Source organism: Plasmopara halstedii (genome assembly GCF_900000015.1).
Source record: "Plasmopara halstedii genome assembly, contig: Scaffold_1583, whole genome shotgun sequence".
Lineage (NCBI taxonomy): Eukaryota > Oomycota > Peronosporomycetes > Peronosporales > Peronosporaceae > Plasmopara > Plasmopara halstedii.
In genome coordinates, this window is record NW_020188494.1 from 453,729 (window position 1) to 472,724 (window position 18,996).

General features: G+C 43.2%; 4 protein-coding genes across 4 annotated transcripts; 2 read left to right on the plus strand and 2 right to left on the minus strand.

Moving 5' to 3' along the window:
• Positions 1-1,665: 1,665 nt before the first annotated feature.
• On the minus strand, positions 1,666-5,756 carry PHALS_01684 (LRR-containing protein; the record flags this gene model as incomplete). Its single annotated transcript, XM_024716122.1, has 7 exons — positions 1,666-2,395; positions 2,464-2,543; positions 2,606-4,470; positions 4,536-4,550; positions 4,642-5,455; positions 5,508-5,655; positions 5,728-5,756. The coding sequence occupies 7 exons, from the start codon at positions 5,754-5,756 to the stop codon at positions 1,666-1,668; spliced, it is 3,681 nt and encodes a 1,226-aa protein (XP_024581752.1).
• A 1,082-nt stretch (positions 5,757-6,838) lies between these two features.
• On the plus strand, positions 6,839-7,774 carry PHALS_01685 (gtpase ypt3; the record flags this gene model as incomplete). The annotated part of the gene is made up of 1 exon (XM_024716123.1): positions 6,839-7,774. The coding sequence occupies one exon, from the start codon at positions 6,839-6,841 to the stop codon at positions 7,772-7,774; it is 936 nt and encodes a 311-aa protein (XP_024581753.1).
• A 266-nt stretch (positions 7,775-8,040) lies between these two features.
• PHALS_01686 (threonine synthase) lies at positions 8,041-9,633 on the minus strand (the record flags this gene model as incomplete). The annotated part of the gene is made up of 1 exon (XM_024716125.1): positions 8,041-9,633. The coding sequence occupies one exon, from the start codon at positions 9,631-9,633 to the stop codon at positions 8,041-8,043; it is 1,593 nt and encodes a 530-aa protein (XP_024581754.1).
• A 7,697-nt stretch (positions 9,634-17,330) lies between these two features.
• PHALS_01687 (uncharacterized protein) lies at positions 17,331-17,982 on the plus strand (the record flags this gene model as incomplete). The annotated part of the gene is made up of 2 exons (XM_024716126.1): positions 17,331-17,490; positions 17,804-17,982. 2 exons carry the CDS (start codon positions 17,331-17,333, stop codon positions 17,980-17,982), a joined length of 339 nt encoding a protein of 112 aa, XP_024581755.1.
• Positions 17,983-18,996: the final 1,014 nt, after the last annotated feature.

Below are 18,996 nucleotides of genomic sequence, written 5' to 3' on the forward strand. Positions count from 1 at the left end.
CCTCTTATTTGTGGATTTTCACATCGTACGGTGGGCCAGTCACACGACAATGCTGACTCATCAGTACCGTCACATCACGACAAGGATTAGTTACGCTTCTTATTTTGAGGTTCTGGTCCTTCTATTCGCTACGTACAGACATCAGCTTCAACACTAGAAATTGCGATTATCTGCCGCTAACACTGTCCATTGACCCTGACCCAGGATTCAACGCATCACAGCCTTTTTTATCGTTTTGCAAGATATTCACTCTGGGTGCCACGACACATAACCTTTTTTACGTCCTAACCAAGATGAAGACCGTGAAATTCAATTTCTCGTTTCCGTTTGACCCTAAAGCCGCGGCATTTGGCTACTTACGCCTTCGGAGTTCTACTCGAGGCTAGTAGCAATAGCATTTTTTGTTTTGAGACAATCCTATGTCCTAGACAAAATTTCTCGCAGCTTCGCGTCCTCTCCGAAAGCAAGTTTGCTTTCCGGCACATATGAGTCAAATCGAGGCTCCACCAGAAGGGAAAAGCGTGGTAGCTAACATTTTCGACTTTCAGCCGACCCATGACTCGTGGCGTCCTAAACTAAAATCAGATCTTGACACCTTGTTAGTGTTCTACGCTCTCAAAAAGCTCAAACTTCAGAACGATTCGGCACAAACTTCAAACAACTATTGATCCATTTTAGTGCCCCTTCGGATATCGCGTGCGTATTTGGCATATCCAATGCCTCCGCGCACGGTGCCCGGTTTTTGACAAGCACGAGTTGTACGTAATTCCACGACAATACTGAATCTATCAGAGCTTTCCACGGCTTGACAAAACTCCGAAACGTTGACGCCAGCAGTCAACATCCTTGGACTACGAGCCCATTTCTCTTGAAGATAGTCACTTCATTTAGAAATAGGTTTCATTTATCACCTCGATTGACCTTTACCCACGGTAGTTACCCAAAGTATGTGGCTGACACTTCATTCCTCTCTACTGAGAGCTGAAGAGATATGCAAGATATATTACCGCAGATGAAGCATCAGTGAGCGGCTCTGCAGCAAAGATCGCTTGTCCTCTTCAGCTCAGTTTTGAAGCAGTGACTGCTGTACCCAAAGCGATCACAGGGCGACGATCATTTTAAACCCACATCTTGTACAATATTAGTCTCAGTCGCACTCATCTTATCTACTGTCAAGTCTTTTATACCCTTATTTTGCCCCTATCTTGATAAATCAACACATTTGATTCTCCGCCAGACCTTTCGAGGCTTGTTTCCCAAATACATTCTTCTGTCGAAACTGGTAATGAGGTCCTAAGAATCTCATTTTTTCGTTGAAGCATTTAACAAACGAACGGTTCTATGACTGCTGCTCATCGTGACAGGTGTCTTTCTATATTTGCGGCTCAACAGAATCGCCCACATATAGTGAAGCATGTGGTCGCGAGTCAACATATATCGTAGTAATTTTTATTACTTTCAAATCGCTTTTGTCATGGTTAAATGTCAATCGATCTTCAAAGATGACCATGAGGTCTTTTGATGAAGTGCAATATTCTCAGCCTCAGTACAAAATAAAAGCATACGTGGTTGGCCGCAATACTAAAGTGATTTATCAGGCCAATATTTATTGAATATATTGTAAAATTATAGTAACATTGCATAATTTCTGTACACTAGGTTCTACTATCGATACATATAATCTGAGATGACGTTGAGCCGTGCCTGGCGCAGGGCAGCGATACCTGCAGACGATACGCGTGGATTCTGAAGCAACACGAGTGTATCCAAATGACTTAAGGCCAATGCTGGTGCTAAACATCCCTGAATAATGCGATCCGACAAAGAATTACTGCTTAGCGACAGGACGCGTAGCTGACTGCCACTTATCAGTGCTCGGGCCAGAGCGGGGCAAGCAACGTCTGCAATATGATTTCCGCTCAAGTCAAGTTTCCATAGTGCACGATTATAGTTTAATGATTCAAATAATGCAGCAGCGCCGGCGCTGCCTATTTGACAACGCTCTAAAACCAATTGTTGTAAGCAGCCCGGATTTTGAGCTAACGAACACGCCAGGTCCACGACGGATGCAGGCAGGAGTGGTACATTGGCTAGCACGACGGACATGAGTGAAAAACTGGAATTGCGATGACTGCGTAGCAATAGGGTGGATAGTTGGGATGCGTAGTAAGCTCGAAGAGGAGAATTGCAAAGAATTAAAGATTGCACAGGGGACGGGTATGATGTCGAACTGGAACAGGCGTCTAGTGCGTTCACAACCTGTTCAATGAGATTGACAGGTGAGTTACTGATAAAGGAGCTAATGGTGGTATTGTCTCCACCACCATCGACGATCAAAGTGGTTGATAATGAAATCAATTGTCGTAACTGGGGGATCGTGAAGTCAGCACCACCGCTAAAAAAGAGAGGCAGTCAGATACGCAAAAAATATCTCACAAGCCAGTTCCAACAGCGAAAGCTCACCTGAACGAGAGCTGGCACATCCCAGTTTGACGCACACGATTTAGCAATGTAAAGAAGAATATTGAAGGTATCTCAGCGCGCTGGATTAAGATTGTCAGAAGTAGTAACGAAACCAACAGACACACAGATTAGAATCGCTTACCTCCTCAAACGTTTGTAATTTGTCAAACTTGCTTCCAGAGATAATGCCCTGCTTCTGCTTATGGCTTGCCGGTGCAGTCTTTAATGATTTGATTACCGACGAGCTACGTACACGCAATATACTCTTTTCAAGCAGAGCTGCGACCTCCCATTGACGAAAACAGCGCACCAACGGTTTCTGTAAGGCTGCGGCCAAGAACTCTGCTTGTGTTCTCATTTTGGCTAACGTGCGCCGTGCTCGGCGCTGCTCATGACGACGACGGAATATTCGCTGTACAATACAAGCTGCCTCATGCAGCTCCCGTTGCAACACTCGTGTAGCCTCTTTCCATCCATTAAGACATCGATGCATTTGTTGAACCCTATATTTTTTTACCGCCTTTGCCCCGCGTTGAGCAGCAACCAAACGTCTGTCACGATTGCTTAGATAATGTCGACGGATCAACCAGCACTGTAGTCGACACTGAATCTTAGTTGCTGCAAGGTATTGCCGAGCTTTTCTGGCATCGCGCAATGTCCGGAGTTCTCGAAACAAAGCTCGAGCAAGCATATGAAAGCTGTGTTGCAGTCTGCCAATTAACCACCGTTGCGCCGTACGCTTATGAAGTACTCGAAGAAGTCGAAATTTACATCGCCGATGTCTCCACCACCGTTGCACCTGTACTAATGCAGCATCCCGCTGCAAGATGTACTGTGACAGCGCAAGCAAACATGCCAACAACTTGATTTTCGAGGGCTGGCTTCTAAGACCATTGCCAGATGTACCAATCCCAATTACCAGCGTTTGTGCCAGACATCGTCGTTGTAATTTTTGACGAGCCTCAAATCCTTGTAAGAGCCTTTGAATGCATCTAGCAGCATTGTACCTTACTCTGTGGTATTCTAAAACATGCTGCTGCAACAATTTAAACCCTGTTTGCAAAAGCTGAGAGTCACAAGAGCGCATTATCTTCGCAAGTGCGTTGAGAGCTCGTCGACGACGTCTACGAAGTCGGTTATATCCCTTACGGGCAAGAACGCCCCGCATATGCTTTTGGATTGTCTGAGCTGCTCCTCGCTGCTCTAGGCGCCTGGCGAGAGCATTGTTCGAAAGTGCACGCCAAAAATGTACAAGCGACTTTCGCTTCCGTTTCAAAAGCAAGCGGTTCATCGTATCGATTGCGATCCGATGGCGTCGTAACTCGGCGTGATATTGTAGGACTGCTATCCTTGACCGACATTTATTCTGAATAAGCTTAACGCCCCATAGACGCTGGCTTTTAGCCTTCAGAAGGATTTGATGCCAAGCTTGAAACACGCGTGATAGAAGTGATGTCGAGCGTCGGACAAGGCATTCTTGTAAAATGCGAAAACGCTGCGAACGACGAAGAAGCAAGTGAGCACAGGATTTGCGATTGCACCACACTCGAAATTGCCGTTGAATGAGTACACAAGCATGAAGACGCGTTTGACGTTGAACGGAAGCAAAATTGCACCAAAAACGGAAACTTAGAAGCCGAACAAGTTTGAAGTACCGAACAGCAAATCCTTCAATAAGCTTTTTGCGCTTGATCTTCCGCGCACGAAGCGCTCGTACAATACCTTTGTCTCGGATGATATAAAGCAATGATTGAATCTTCATTGCTGCGGCATCTAAGTGTTTTTCAATCGTCCTGTCGTCCTGGTTACCCATTTCAGCATTTGCAAGCGCTTCTTTTTGCTGTTGCTGCACGCGCAAGAGTGCAATTTCCTGGCGCCAATTAAATTCTCTCCATGCGCATTGAATGCGTAATGCCATCGCATGGCGGCGCTGCTTCAGAACATAGGCGACCCCAAGACGCCAAGTTGCCAATATCCGAATTCGTCGTGTGAATGCCTGCAAATGGGCTGCACTCCTCTGCTCCAATGAGAATTGTGCTCGCCATGAATCACTGCATATCTCCAACAAAAACCTCTCATGACGAGCACTGTAGTATTTGTCACGTGGTAACCGAAAGAGCACTTCAGTGAGTATTCTTTCTGCCCCTAAAGTATCTCTTGTACGTAAAAGACTCGTACCTTCTAAAACCAGGCTAGGAGCAGGAAGGTTACTCGGTGCTAATTCTATCCTTTGGCAAGCTTCACGTAGCACTGAAAGAACTAAAAGAGGCGCATTGGCTGACGGTGCAAGTCGATCCGCTAAGTCTAACCAAGTCTGACCGTCCCGGTACCAAAGTATTGTGCGTTGCTCTTGATTTTTCCTCGATGTGTTAAGCAAAAAGTGCACTGTCTTCTCCGATGGTAACACGGGTGGCAGGGCAATAAGTGCTTTGTACGCTTGAGTGTAAGTCTCACGCTCCAGCGCTCCCATACTTGGTACATGTGAAAGCTCCAGTGCTGCCAGCAAACTGAGTTGATACGCTCCGAGGCGATGCGGAATTTGTGAAGAGGTTCCCTTTCCTTCAGCCAAATATTGAAAGTATTGCGCACTGTCTCGATGGCGATTTAATGCTGATGCAGTCAGCGCTGATAAAAAAATAGCTTCATTTAGGCGAGAGGATGACGGATATCCTTCAACAAGAAGTGTGCAAACGGCTAGTGCGCCCCGATACGAGCCGAACTCGATGTAAAGATTCACGAGTGGATACAACAATTCTAAACTGCCCTTGTTTTTCGGATACTCCATTGCTATAAGTAATGTCGTGTAAGCCTCCTGTAAAAGTACAATGTGTAGTGGTTTGACCACTGCATTTTGCCCACGCAATCGCTTTGATTGTATTGTCGACGAAATGACTATGATGGACGGCGTGTGCAATGCTCTAACGTATGCTTCCCAAAGCATAAATTGGGTTAGCGCTAGTTCAGCCCACAACTTGTCCGAGTCGACTTCACACTGCCAAAATATCAAATTAGTTCTAGACTGAAAGATAGCAAATCTTGCTTACTTCAATAACAGTTTCTAACGCATTAATTGCATCTTGGTACAGCCGGCGACGCCGATAATTAAGTGCTTGAGTATACGCTGATTGAGACGCTTCGCTCGAAAACACCAAATCAGTGTCATCGTTATCTGCTGTCCATTTACGTGTTTGACTCATCACGTGATGTCGCCAACACGCTATTAGTAAAACCATTTATAAACGCTCTAAATTTAGATGAACATACGAAATACATGTTGAAATTGTAAAGAGCATATTGCAATTTCCATTGAAAGATTAGCGTGGAAACATTGTATTCTCAACAGTAACAACATGCCAAGCCATCGATGAAGTTAATAACTGTTATGACGCAGAAAGTATACATAGTCTAAAGCACCTTGTAATACAAACAATATAAGCTATGCCGTTGCGTTGTAGCGAAATTTAGTGGATGAGCAGGGAGAACAAGCGGCGTTCGGACTGGTCTATCGTGAATTTCCGATTATTTTAATTATCGTCACTACTTTTATAGAATTATCTTAGCTTCTAAAAAAATGACAAACTGACGTCCACACAACTATGGAAAGCTAATTAGAATGAAGACTAACAAGATAGCACGGTATTGAAACAAAGTAGTGTCTTTCTTCGCTCAATGAAGAGAGAATTACCCATAGCACAAGATTACTGCGATAAATTGATTAGTCGATGGAAGAAGCGGACCATCGACAGCGTACGATAAACGCTTAATTAATTATGTAACCCTGGTGTGAAAGTTGACTTCACTACGAAGCAGTCGGGCAAATCAGGTTAATATCGCACAACAAATTTGGCTGATTGAGATCAAACATATAAAGTTGGAACCTTGACTTCATGTACGAGGCAGAAAGAAAGACCGAAGTAATTATCAATCAGCATTACGTAAACTGTGATACGTCAGTGAAAGAAGCACCTTTGTAGGATTTGATAGACTACTAAATGCTCGAAATAAAAGACATGACCAGTTTGTCATTGATGTAAATTGTTCCGATAGACAAAACTCGCGTAAAAAATTAATGAAAAGGTAATTATTATGCAAAAAATTCTGAAAATTACCGCCACCCTCGGTCTCAAAGCTTCAAGCTCTCTGCCGAGGCGTCGCCTTCGTTATTGCGAGCGTCTAATAGCACCATATTCGATTCAATATATATTACTATTTATTGCTTCGTATGACTACGCACGATAAGTGCAAGCTGCCACATTCATCCACGACCACTTCTGATGTGTCCTGCTCTGTAAGCAGCGTCAGTAAGGGCAACCAATTGAAGAGATATATCTCGGCCAAAGAAGTTGCGCATCACAAGGATTATTTTTCGCAGGATATGCGGCATTCTGATATATCGAGTCCTACCACCATAAGCTCGACCGCCGCTGAGACGTCAGAGTCGGCCATGAATAGTCCGCGATTTTCATCGCCAGCTTCATCACCAACGGCTGAATCAATTCTTAAAGTCGTCCTCATTGGCGACTCTGGTGTGGGAAAGTCGAACCTTGTTATGCGTTTTACCAAGAATAAGTACATGCCGCACAGCTTGCAGACCGTGGGTTTTGAATTTGCCACCAAAAATATTCGAGTTGGGGATCGCCGACTGAAGGCACAGATTTGGGACACTGCAGGGCGAGAAAGATTTCATTCACTTACTGCTGCTTATTATCGAAATGCGGTTGGCGCTATGATAGTCTACGATATCACTAATCGTAGCTCATTCGAGCATATTACCGGATGGCTAGCTCAGGTGCATGAACACTCTCACGAAAGTCTCGTGCTCGTACTTGTTGGAAATAAATGCGATCTTGCTCACTTGCCAAATAGTCGAGAAGTGTCGACGCTTGAAGCTGCGAGATTTGCAGCGAAGTACTCAATGGAATTTCTTGAGACGTCAGCTTTAGACACCACAAATGTTGTGGATGCTTTTAAGAAGCTTATTGTTCCAGTTGGTCGTTTACTATCGCCAACCAAGCCAAAGAAAATAGCACGACTTCCGCCTGGATGGCGACGTGTCTTATCAAGGACCAGACCAGGTGAACACTCATATGAGAATCAATACACAAAGGAGCGCATTTCGTTTGTGCCAAAAGAGCCGGCAAAGCCCTCTCAGCAAAGCTTTCGACCTCCTCCAAGTAAAAACAAAGATGGACTTCACAGTAATGTCACGGTAACTCGTGAAAGTCTTCGTAAGCAACATCAAAAGGCGTATCTCACACAGAATCAGACGCCGCAGTGCGGTGTCTGTACAAATGACTGCACTATCTTGTAGAATTTTTTTAGATCGTGATCATCAATAGGATATGGGCAGCCCGTCTCTTCAGAATTATTGCGCGATAGGTGCTCGCCCTGTAAAAGATAAAGACTAAAGTTTAATAGAAGTAAGAAGTTAAGACTCATGAAGCAAGCAATCATTATTCTCTTTATATGAATGACATACGCATACGCTGATATCCAACAATGCTTCTACTTGTTCGAATTCCAAGGGGTTGCTTGACAACCGTTCAACCTAAGTAGACCGCCATCTTCATGTTTAAATCATTTTGAGCGCCGAGACACGAGAATCGCAACAGCAACGGACGCTGCAACTAGGGCAAATGTGGCGAGCTTACACTCTGTTGGAGCCGTCGCCCACAGGTTGAAGCAGCCATGGCTTTTTTTCTTCATTGCGATAGTCTTGCGAATATAATTTGCAACAGCGTCACTTGAGTTTGTAGCAGCCGATAGTCGAGTAGGGAGCGATTCCAGTTGTTTTAAAATTGGGTGTTGGTGAATCTCCGTCTCAGCCACGTTAAGCGCTTTGGACACCACCGGCAAAAATTTTCCGTAATGAGCCGTTCCTACGACCACCACAGCCGAATTTGGTTTGTCAGTAAGATTCTCCCGATGATAGCGTGTGGCAGCCGCTGCACCAATTGCACTGTGAGGGTCGAATAAGTACTGGCTAATTTTTTTGTACTCAGCAATCGTAGAGCATACTTCATTCTGAAGAATCGTATACGACGCCATCTCGTCTTGAGCCTTAGCAAACAAACTTCCCGAAATCATGAGCTTACCAGTCTGCTCGAAACACTGCATCCAACCTCGCAAAATGTCATGATTTTCACCAGAAAGAGCGAAGAGGTATCGCTCAAAGTTGCTCGAGACACAAATGTCCATAGACGGCGAAATCGTATGCTGGATATCGTGACGGTGGTACTTGCCCGTAGAAAAGAAGCGGTGGAGAATATCATTTTCGTTAGTCGCTACAATCAGTTTACCAATGGGTACACCAAGCTTTTTGGCGTAGAAACCAGCAAGGATGTCACCAAAGTTACCTGTAGGAACTGAAAACGCAACCTCGCCGCTCACACCCTGCTCCCGAGCGCGAAAGTAGGCCCAGACATAATATACGATTTGTGCAAGAATACGAGCAAAGTTAATCGAGTTGACGGCTCCTAAGTTGTATTTAGCCTTGAAGTCAGCGTTGGCAAAGAGGTCCTTGACGATAGCTTGGCAATCGTCAAAAGATCCCTTGATCGCCACATTGTGAATATTATGATCCAGAACTGTTGTCATTTGACGCTGTTGAATGGCACTCACGCAGCCCTCAGGAAAGAGAATAAAAACCTCGACGTTCTCCTTGCCACGTAAGCCGTAGATGGCCGAACTGCCCGTATCACCCGAAGTTGCACCGACAACCGTGATTTTGTGCTTGGGAACATCAGCTGGCAACGTCTCGTTCTTGCGATTCAAAAAAAACTCAAATAGATTGCCCAGGAATTGCAACGCTATGTCCTTGAATGCGAACGTTGGACCGTGGAATAGCTCAAGTGCCAGCATCTGGTCATTCACTTTGACCACCGGCACCACATCTCGTGCGCGAAATGTATTTGAGTTATAACTTTTGTTTACGAGCAAGCGCAGCTCAATGCGCGAGATCTCGCTCTCATCAATAAACAGACTCATGACCTCAACCGCCAGGTCTTGGTACGACAGCATCGCCCATTTCGTAAGGGCATCAGCCGGCAGTGTCGGAAATTCATCGGCTTCGGGCACTAAGAGTCCGCGGTCTGAAGCCAGACCAGTAAGCACAGCCTGCTCAAAGCTGAGACCCCGAACGCCGCCTCGTGTGCTGCGGTATTGCACCATTGGATTGACTAAGTGTACTGTGGTGATCGATGTAAGCCACTCTTAATAATTGTGTTGTCACGACATTCGGGAAACATGCCTATCAAATGATTAGCTAAAGATTTAACACTACAGTGCTTCCCAACCTAAGGGGACTGCTTTAGATGTACATTCAAATTTTATTCAGGCAAGTGGAGTGTCTTCGACCATAGTTGATGGTACGGAAGACAAACCAATCACGTCGCCAGTTACTTCACCAGCTGCGTATTCGGTTCGTATGGCATGTGCCGGGAAAAAAGACTCAGCTTTTCCCAGACTGGTTTGCAGAGTACATCTGCATTGGGGCTGCCGTAGCTCTTTGATTAGAGGAAACTAAGCTAAGGCCACCAACCTTACGTATATTACAAGAACTAGTACGAGTGTAGCGGATCGCAATTCGCTTACTCCATAGGTTACCACAACCATATCCCAAGGTAAATAAACTCTTCCGTTTAAAATCCAAACTGTATTTCTTTGTTTTATTTGCGGCAAAGCCGCTATATCTTAATCGATAGAATTCCCTAATTAAATACTAAAACATAATTGATATACATAACTATTCACGAAGTGGCTTCTTGTTACGGTGTGATTACACCGTCTTGTGTAACCCCATTTTTGTATGGTTACACCATATTGTGTGACCCCCCCTCCATACTAGAGTACGCGTAACCCTGCTACACTCTCCCCGATCAAAATTGTGAACACCCACAATTCGCATTTAACTGTCGCCTCGTACTAATTCGCGTGTTTAAGACACATCTACGGCCCCAGGACCTTCTGCACTCATTCTTTGCTCGATGAGCCCTGTGTCTATGACTCGAAAGACACACAGACTCAAAGGATCGGCAGATCTACTCGAAAGATACGACTTTAACCTACCCACATAAAATGTAGGAAGTAGTAGGGGAATGGCTAATGTATACGCATCACCAATGTAATTCATGACCTTGGTTGGTCCAATGGATCTTGGTGAAGGCTTCTTGCTTTCCAAGTTGGACACTGCATGTTCAGGCAGATTTGCCGTGCTAAGTAGTACAAGATCATTGCTTCTTGTTCTTCCTTCCGCTCGTATTTGCGTATTCTTCTTGCAGATCCTGATCCTTTGCAATTGCATCTCGAACAGACCGAACAACGGTATGTCTCTTCGCGATAAAGTCATAGACGGGCTGTTCTTCACGACTTGTCATGTCGTCTATAGGTCTCATTGATTCAAAAATTTCTTTCAACTCTGTGACAGCATTTAGGTCTGATTGTGACTCTACAGCCATAGTTCCTCCCCACTTATGGAAACAGGTACTCTAGGATGTAAGCCCATAATTCACACAAAATGGCGAATGACCTATCGAGACATGCGTGGAGTTTTTCAACGCAACCACTGCAAGCGGAAGACATTATTTTCACTCTTTGAACGACGTAGCGTAACTACTCCTAACTCGATTCATATGTCTGTTTGCCCGTCCATTTCAGGGTGTGCCGCTGTTGACATATATCATTTGGTGCCCAATAGTCCAAACAGTGTGCGCCAGAATTTCGAACGTAAAACTGCTGTCACGGTCAGACACAATATCAACCAGTAGGCCATGCAGGCGGAAAACAACGTCTACAAAGACCTAATATGTCTTCTCAGCAAAGATCTTGTCCGAAACAGGCGCAAGGTGAACTGTCTTGCTGATCCGGTCCACTAGCACGAGAATACCACTGCGTCCATGTGTATCACGTGGAAGTTCGAATATGAAGTCAATACTCACAGACTTCCAGCTGTCAGCTTGCACTGCCAACGACCAAAGTGGAGCCTAAGTGAGATCTGATGATTTTACTCTCTGGCAATTATCACAGGATCTTACATACTTGCGCACCCAATTATACTTGTGAGACCAAAGGTAATCCCGACAAAGACTGAGAACCGTTTTCTCACGTCCAAGACGATCGCCTAAAGGGCTGTTAAGGTATTCATATAAGAGACGATGACGCAAACCTTCGTCATGAAACAACAACACTTGATGTATTTCCATTTTCAACCGCATAGTACAACAATCCATCTGTACTCCAAAACAATGAAAACGCGATCTTGTGCGAGGAGGAAGACCTTGCAGTGCTTTGTCGGAAGGGTCACTGAAATACCTTAACAAGTCCTGACATGTTTCATCAGACTTGTATTCTTTAGCAATTTCTTCGCACACTTTAGTCGTAGCTTGTACGCTGATCGTTTAAACATCTTCGCACTGACGACATGACTCGTGCATGTTTTTGCTCCTGGACTTTAGATCATAGCCCGGACGTTTTGACAACGCATCGGCTACGACGTTCGTCTTGCCTGGCTTGTAGTGAACAACAAAGTTGTACCCCGCAGAGAATGATAACCATCGAGCCATTCTTTGCAATATATGAGGAGTCTTTACTGCCGTACGTAGTGAGGCATAATCTGTATAGATTACAAAGCGCTCTTCTTCAAACACGGAAATTGACCAAAACATGCTTTCTTACTTGAAACTCATTGACATTTGTCATGAGTTAGATAGTTCTGCTCCGCGGGCCGGAGTTGTCGCGAGTGATACGAAACAAGTCGCTCTCGACATTCGACATCGTGTTGCGTTAACACACAATCAATGGCAGAATCACTTGCATCGCGAACCACATGAAAATGCTTATTGTGCTTTGCAATCGCAAAAACAGAAGCTTCCCAAGCTCTTCTTCACTTCGGCAAATACAGCCTGGTTATCTCATATCCATTCCCACTCAACATCTTTTTTAAAAAGCCGTTAAGGGCTGCACCAACGCTGCATAGTTGCGCATGTCTTTGTGCAAATAGTTGGCCAAGTCCAAGCATTGTCTCAGCTGACTCACATTGCTTGAAACGGGCCCTTGGTAGCTTTGACTTTCTCCTAATGTACGCGAACGTCATTCTTGTCCACAAAGCAGCCGAGAACGGGGGATATCAGATGCAAAGAAAATGCTCGTATTCAGATTAGCGGAGATTTTATTCTCTCACATAACCTAGAAGACCTGACGAAGATGATCAAGATAAACATCGACATTTGATTTCTCACCCGTTTTCTTACTATGAACAAATATATCGTCAAAGTAACTCGGTGCAAACTTTCTCAATGGACGAAAAGGGCTCTTGACTATTTTGTTTAAAGTTGCGGTAGCTTCCTTCAAACCTTGAGGAATCGCTAAACATTCTCACAGCATACCACTGAGGTAATAACTGCAGTTAGTGGTGTATCCTTTTCGTGCATTCTTATTGATAGAATTATATTTCAGATCGATTGCACTGAAAATAGTACCGCCAACCATTTCATCAAGAATGATATCCTTGCGTGAAGTAGGAGTCTGGGCAGGTATGGTCGCATCGTCCAGTTTATTGAAAGCGTGAAGAATGCGCCAACCAACTGTGACTTTCCTCACACAGAAGATTGGGCTACAACGCGGAGGAGCAAGAAGACGCTGAATTATAGCCTGGCGAAAAGTGAAATTTCGCAAATATGTGCGATGGTCGAATAAACTTTCGACGATGACGGAAATATTTGATGAGAAGGCACGGAAGGAAAGGTTTGATGAGCAGTCATGGGACACTATGATCTTAAACCCCCGTGCATTTACTTGTCAAGGAATATGCTGATTCAAGGTGTTGGACGAATTATCATCTGACAGAGGCATTCGCCATGATTTTGACATACTTCTTGTACGAAGTATTATATCACACAGCAGTGGCCGTTACAAAGAAAAACAAGTCACTGCAACCGTCGAGTTTTTTGCCCACCAAAAAAGGCTGATTATCTGCGAGAGAGCAAGCATCATGGGCAAGGAAAACATTTTTTTAATGTAACTTGCAGGATTTTCCCAATCTTCACCTGACAGATAATATCGACATCACCTTCTTTGTCGTAGACCACAATATTGAACACTTCTTTAATCAGTACAACCTGTACCTTGATTAGGGGCACGCAAAATACTTGACTCTCGGGAAGAGTCTTTGGCTTTGATCCCACTACTTTTCATACTACCATCAACCATTACTTCCATTAATAGCAAAGGAGACAGTCTTTTTCTAGCGCCTGCCTCACCTCCAAATGGTGTCTTTACTTTCTTCTTCTCGGGCTTGCCCTGTGAGCATGATCGGTCATCGCACACCACAATATCACTTCTAAGCGTAATGAAACAAGATTTGCAGTGGTAACGTCTGTAAGAAAATCATCGAATATGACGGTAACGCTCAATACTTATGGACCCTTGGTATTAGGTTGCCACGCGGTCGATTGACTACAGCTGAAGCGCATGATGGCTTCATCAATGCCATCAAAGCAGACAAGATATTTATTTATTAATGTGATACTCGAAAACTAGAATATTTCAAAAAGAACTTCATTGAGATGACTCTAGTTTTCACGATTGTACTGATCGACTGTACGAATGGGAGCGTCATTGGTAAGCTCATGTTTGACTACAATGAGGCGCGCAAGCAAAGCGGAGCAAAACCAGTTTGCAAGTTGATCGGTAGCTTTTTCGGTGAAAATATTCTCATCTACTTTCCTTTGCTCATGTGGTACCGTTTTCATGGTATGCAGATAGCCAAGACTTACTGCTTTGTCATGGCTGGTTCTTGCAAGGCTTTGCTCCCTTGATGGAGGCTGTAAGAATGCTCGACGAGAGATTGATGTTGAAAAGTCATAGGCAATGATTGTTAAGATGATAAAACTGGTAGGCAACAGTACTTTTGGTCGATCTGTATTGGCCGTTAACATGCAAAAAGGTTAAGTATGAGTCGAGCGACAAAGCTACTAAGATTAAGATCGAACATTTTACGTCCATGGTCTCAGAGAGCTTAACGTTGTGTGTGGGTGGTATCACGATGAAGAAGCTCCGACTCAATAATAAAAATCCAATCAATTTGACTTTTGCTTTCTTTCAGCTTGCTCATTTACAAATGCTTCAGCAAACTATGACTGCATAGATTTCTACTTTGACCGCTCTGACTTTCAGTATCAGAAGATGGACATTGATTATGTTTATATAGCTTTCAGCTATCATCATCCGTTTCAAAAGTATATCATACCAGAGCTACGAACTCACTTTCAGGAGCACAACTTCGATTAATTCAACGCGACGACACAACTGAGGTAGCTTAGATTGATCGCCGTACGCCTGATTTGTTGATGCTTTGACCTTACTATCGAGAAAGTAATATATTAGCTTACCTGATAAGACAAAGGTTTCAGCGAAGGGTATTGAGGGGCAAAGTGACCAAAACAATGGGGGTTTTCAATTCTGATGGGTATGAGCTGTCTAACGGGATCGCATCACGCTACAAGGTATAGAAGAAGGGTTCAGACCATCAAAAGAAGCCAGGTCTAACATCACCTAAACTCACGAAACAGTGCTCAACTAATACTATGATAAACGTCGAGTAGTGATGATGGTACCACGACAGAAGCACTCAATATATTAGCAGTTATTCATTGGGAATTTTTGTCAATATAGATCATGGACGCGCTACCAAAAAGGCTTTTAGGATTGAAAATCTGGTTTTATCAAAGCTCAAGCTCTGAGTCAGAAGGCAAGAGAGCTAAATTATAGAATAAGCTTCGAAATTGTAAAGGATTGGTATGAGAGTCAGACCGATATTCAACGATTTTAGAAGCAAAATGGGAGATTTAGTGGCTTCAAAACAGCTTTGCATAAATCCGACTCGTGGCGAATTGATCATGCGTTTTGGGAGAAACGGCCGATTATAATTGCTATCAGCATCAACTTAAGACTGGGGTACGCATAGCTCTTACGTGACAAGACGGCAGCGACTGAGTTAGCAGCGCTTAAAGCGTTCCTTCGTCTTCACAAAGCTAAATTAAAAACGAGTGATAATGGAAGCGAGTTCATGAGCTCACAGGATATTTTCGAACTAAGAAAAAAATGGGCAGTATATCAATGAACGCGGTGATCACAGAAAAAGGAAAAAAACGAACATTTCAAGAGGACCTCAAATAAGAGCTTAACTAAAATGCCCCCTAAAAGAATTGCACAAAAGCTAACCACCGATAGGACCGGAAACTACAATACCACGTTCCATTATTCGATCGATGTGACCCCAAAAAGCCAAGTAATGGATGTAGTTCTGAGTCATGATCAGGTGGAAGCCGATAGAATCGAGACTGAGTTTGACGTTGGGTCAAGTGTATCTTATCATCCTAAAAGCTGGTACTTGATAGAGAAGCCACTCCATGGAGTAGAAATAGTTTTCAAATTTGTTGGAATCGATGGCTATAGAGTTCAAGGCTCCAAACGCTCTTAAAATGGTTAGAACAGAGATCACAGATTCTGTTGTTAATCGTGGCGACATTCATGAGGCGATGAAGAGCTTGACTTACAAAACGATACGCTCTGGAAAGTACAATAATCCGGTGAGATGGAATGGCGATGAAACTGACTCATGGGAGCCACAAGAAAATCAGCGACTAGCTAACAAAACAGGAGATCTCCACTTGGAGAGGAGTATTGGGAATTTAAAAAGAGTTGACCTACTTTCACCCCGCGCCTCAAAAAATGGAGTCACAAGTAGCGTGTAAATAAATTTGATGGAGAAATCCTCTGTTCCTCTTTTGACTCAAGTATATAAGCTCGAATATTTTTTTGAGATTTTTTGGACAATCTAACTATATACATGGCAATAAGACAGTAATGTGTACAAGTTGTGAAGGCAAAGAACAAGAGCTTGTAAAGATTAGACGTAAACTTTAAGTTGAAAAAAGGAGGTGAGTCGAATTAAGCATGAGCTGCTGAAACTTGTTGCAGTCGTGAATTTCTGCAAGACAGTAAAAATTTGTAAGTTTTGGCATGAGTCGAATGCAATGCTTGTAGTTCCATTCTATCACATTAAGAAAAGCTTTCTAAAATGTTTTATGAGCAAAATCGTATCTGTCACTCGTATCTACCATTTTGCTCGTGCCGAGCAAAAAAGTATTCAAGGCAACTTATCTCTTTTTTATGATTGCTTTTTCTATATCAAAGCAATCATAAAAAAGAGATAAGTTGCCTTAAATACTTTTTTGATATTCCAAAATTTAACATCGCTCGCTCAGAGAGCAAAATCGGCAGGAGATTGTTGAAAGAGCTCAGCGCTGCGTTCGACAGGTTGAAGCCAAGCGAGTGATCTAAGAAGGTGCTTCGCCGGGAAGTGATATCACGAAAGGGATTACTATAGTCCTTATAAAATCAACCGAATCAACTCAGACCGCTTTATTTAAGTCTGCTCATTCATTCAAAAACACTGACTGATGGATACACTCAAATAAATCGTGGTGTGTCAGCTCCAAAAGCTCGGCGTGTGATGATCAATATTGGAGTAGATAGCGGCGTGCACATGATGAATAGCTAAAAAATACCGATCCTGTTAACAGAAACTATTAGGCGATACCTCAAATTTTTGATGTTGGTATCGATAATTCCCAGCAAAAAGATGATGTTGAAATTGATGAAACACCAAGAATGTTGCAAACATGTAGAACCTGAAAACCGAAGATCAATTAGAAGCGCGATGACGGGTTGAAAATTTGTTTAGCGTCAATTCGAAATGGGTAGCACTTCGAATTAAGCCACTTTAGTGTAAAAGTGGTCAGGATGACATTAGATATTTTCTTTATGAAATAGGATCATTGGTTGCTGCCAAAGCGGATAGATAGAGCATGGCTTATCAATCGATTGACTGGGTGCCTACAGAGAAGAAGATTAGGAACATCTGGTATGATGACGAAAGTAAATCAATCGATCAGAATATGAGACTTGGTGACACACTTCATCACGCTTCACTGACGCGAAAACGAAAATCTGCCGATTCCTGTGAAGGTGATTATACAGATCGTACAAGCAACATCTTAAAGATAGTTTCCACTTTGATAAATCGACTCCAACCTCATTAGATCAAGCTGGAAGTAAAAGTTTAATTTTATAAATAGGGCACTGCTCGAGTTGATTGGTTTGAAAAATGAAACTATTCCTATCCTCAAGATCATGGATACAGTGTCTTAGATATGATAAAACTGGATATCTTTAAGGTGATGGTTCATTTATTAGCGTACTTGAAATCGATCGTGGGAAAGTCTACCTCGCGATTACTAAAAGGTTGATTGGAGATTAACATTTTCAAATGTTAATTTAGAGAATGATCGAGACGATGTCGATCTAAAAGACACCGCGAAACTTGCAATTACCTTTAAATTACCCAAAGGTGAGGCGCGTCTTGGAGTTAAGTTTGGAATGGATGAAGATAAAAATACTTCTCTAAGCATTGCTGGTAACGCTGCAAAAAAAGTCTCATTGACTACTACAGCAAAATAATTTCTGAGGGCGTTCAAATTCCTTTTAGCCTGAAACTAATACTAGAGTTCAAAAGTGGTAGAATAGCTAATCAAATTTACTGCTTTAGAAAGCCTACCGCTGTAAAACCATTCTACATAAAATACACGAACACAAAGCGGTTTGAGAAGGCTTTCAGCGATTTTCCAGAAAATAATAAGATGAACGGAGTCTATAATAGCCTAGGAAGGTCAGACAGTCAAAAATTGTTATTAAATACCGTTTAAGGCTTTGTAAGGCTGTGGGAATACCTATAAGATTTAGGAGTGCCGTTAAAATGCGTATGATGTAACCGTTGAAAAAAGTAGACAGTATGCAGAGGAATTGAAGATAAGATACAATATTTGTGCATCTTGCGACGGGGATACCGATAGAAGTATCGAAGGTAACGTTACATATAAAATTTCAATTTGCGAGTTTTGACAGCGTGAAACGCTGTCTGTTTCTGAATCTGTTTTTGGGATATAATTTTGTCCACGAAGACGCACGAGGTTTGGGTTGTCTGGAGGTGTGACGCAATTCTCTCATTATCAATCTTTGGCAAGTCATATATCCAATACTGCCGGGAAGCAGAAGCGCTTGTGGCGTGAGCATGAAGCTGCAATACCCTCCATGCAGAATATGGGATTGCTCAAAATTGATAGAAGTAGCATTATTTGATGTTTCAAGCAGCGATCAGAAGACAGAAGCGACAGTGAGTCGAGATGTCAGGTCGAGTCGGAGAAGAGCGAGTGTATACCGCGGCTGACCAGCTCCATGCACAGGTACTGTGCTTACAATACCAATATGGTGTTTCCTTACCAATTCCATTACAACGAAATGTCAAATGGTGTCAAGATGTATTAAGAGGCGGTTATAAGGCTGTGAAAGAAAGTCTATCACGTGCATCGACGTTGGCGCGATGATCCCCAAATCGGCTACTCCATGACGTCTGTACTGCTAAAGCCTTTGTGACAAATTGCGCATTACTTAAAGTTTAGACCAAGTGATTTAAAT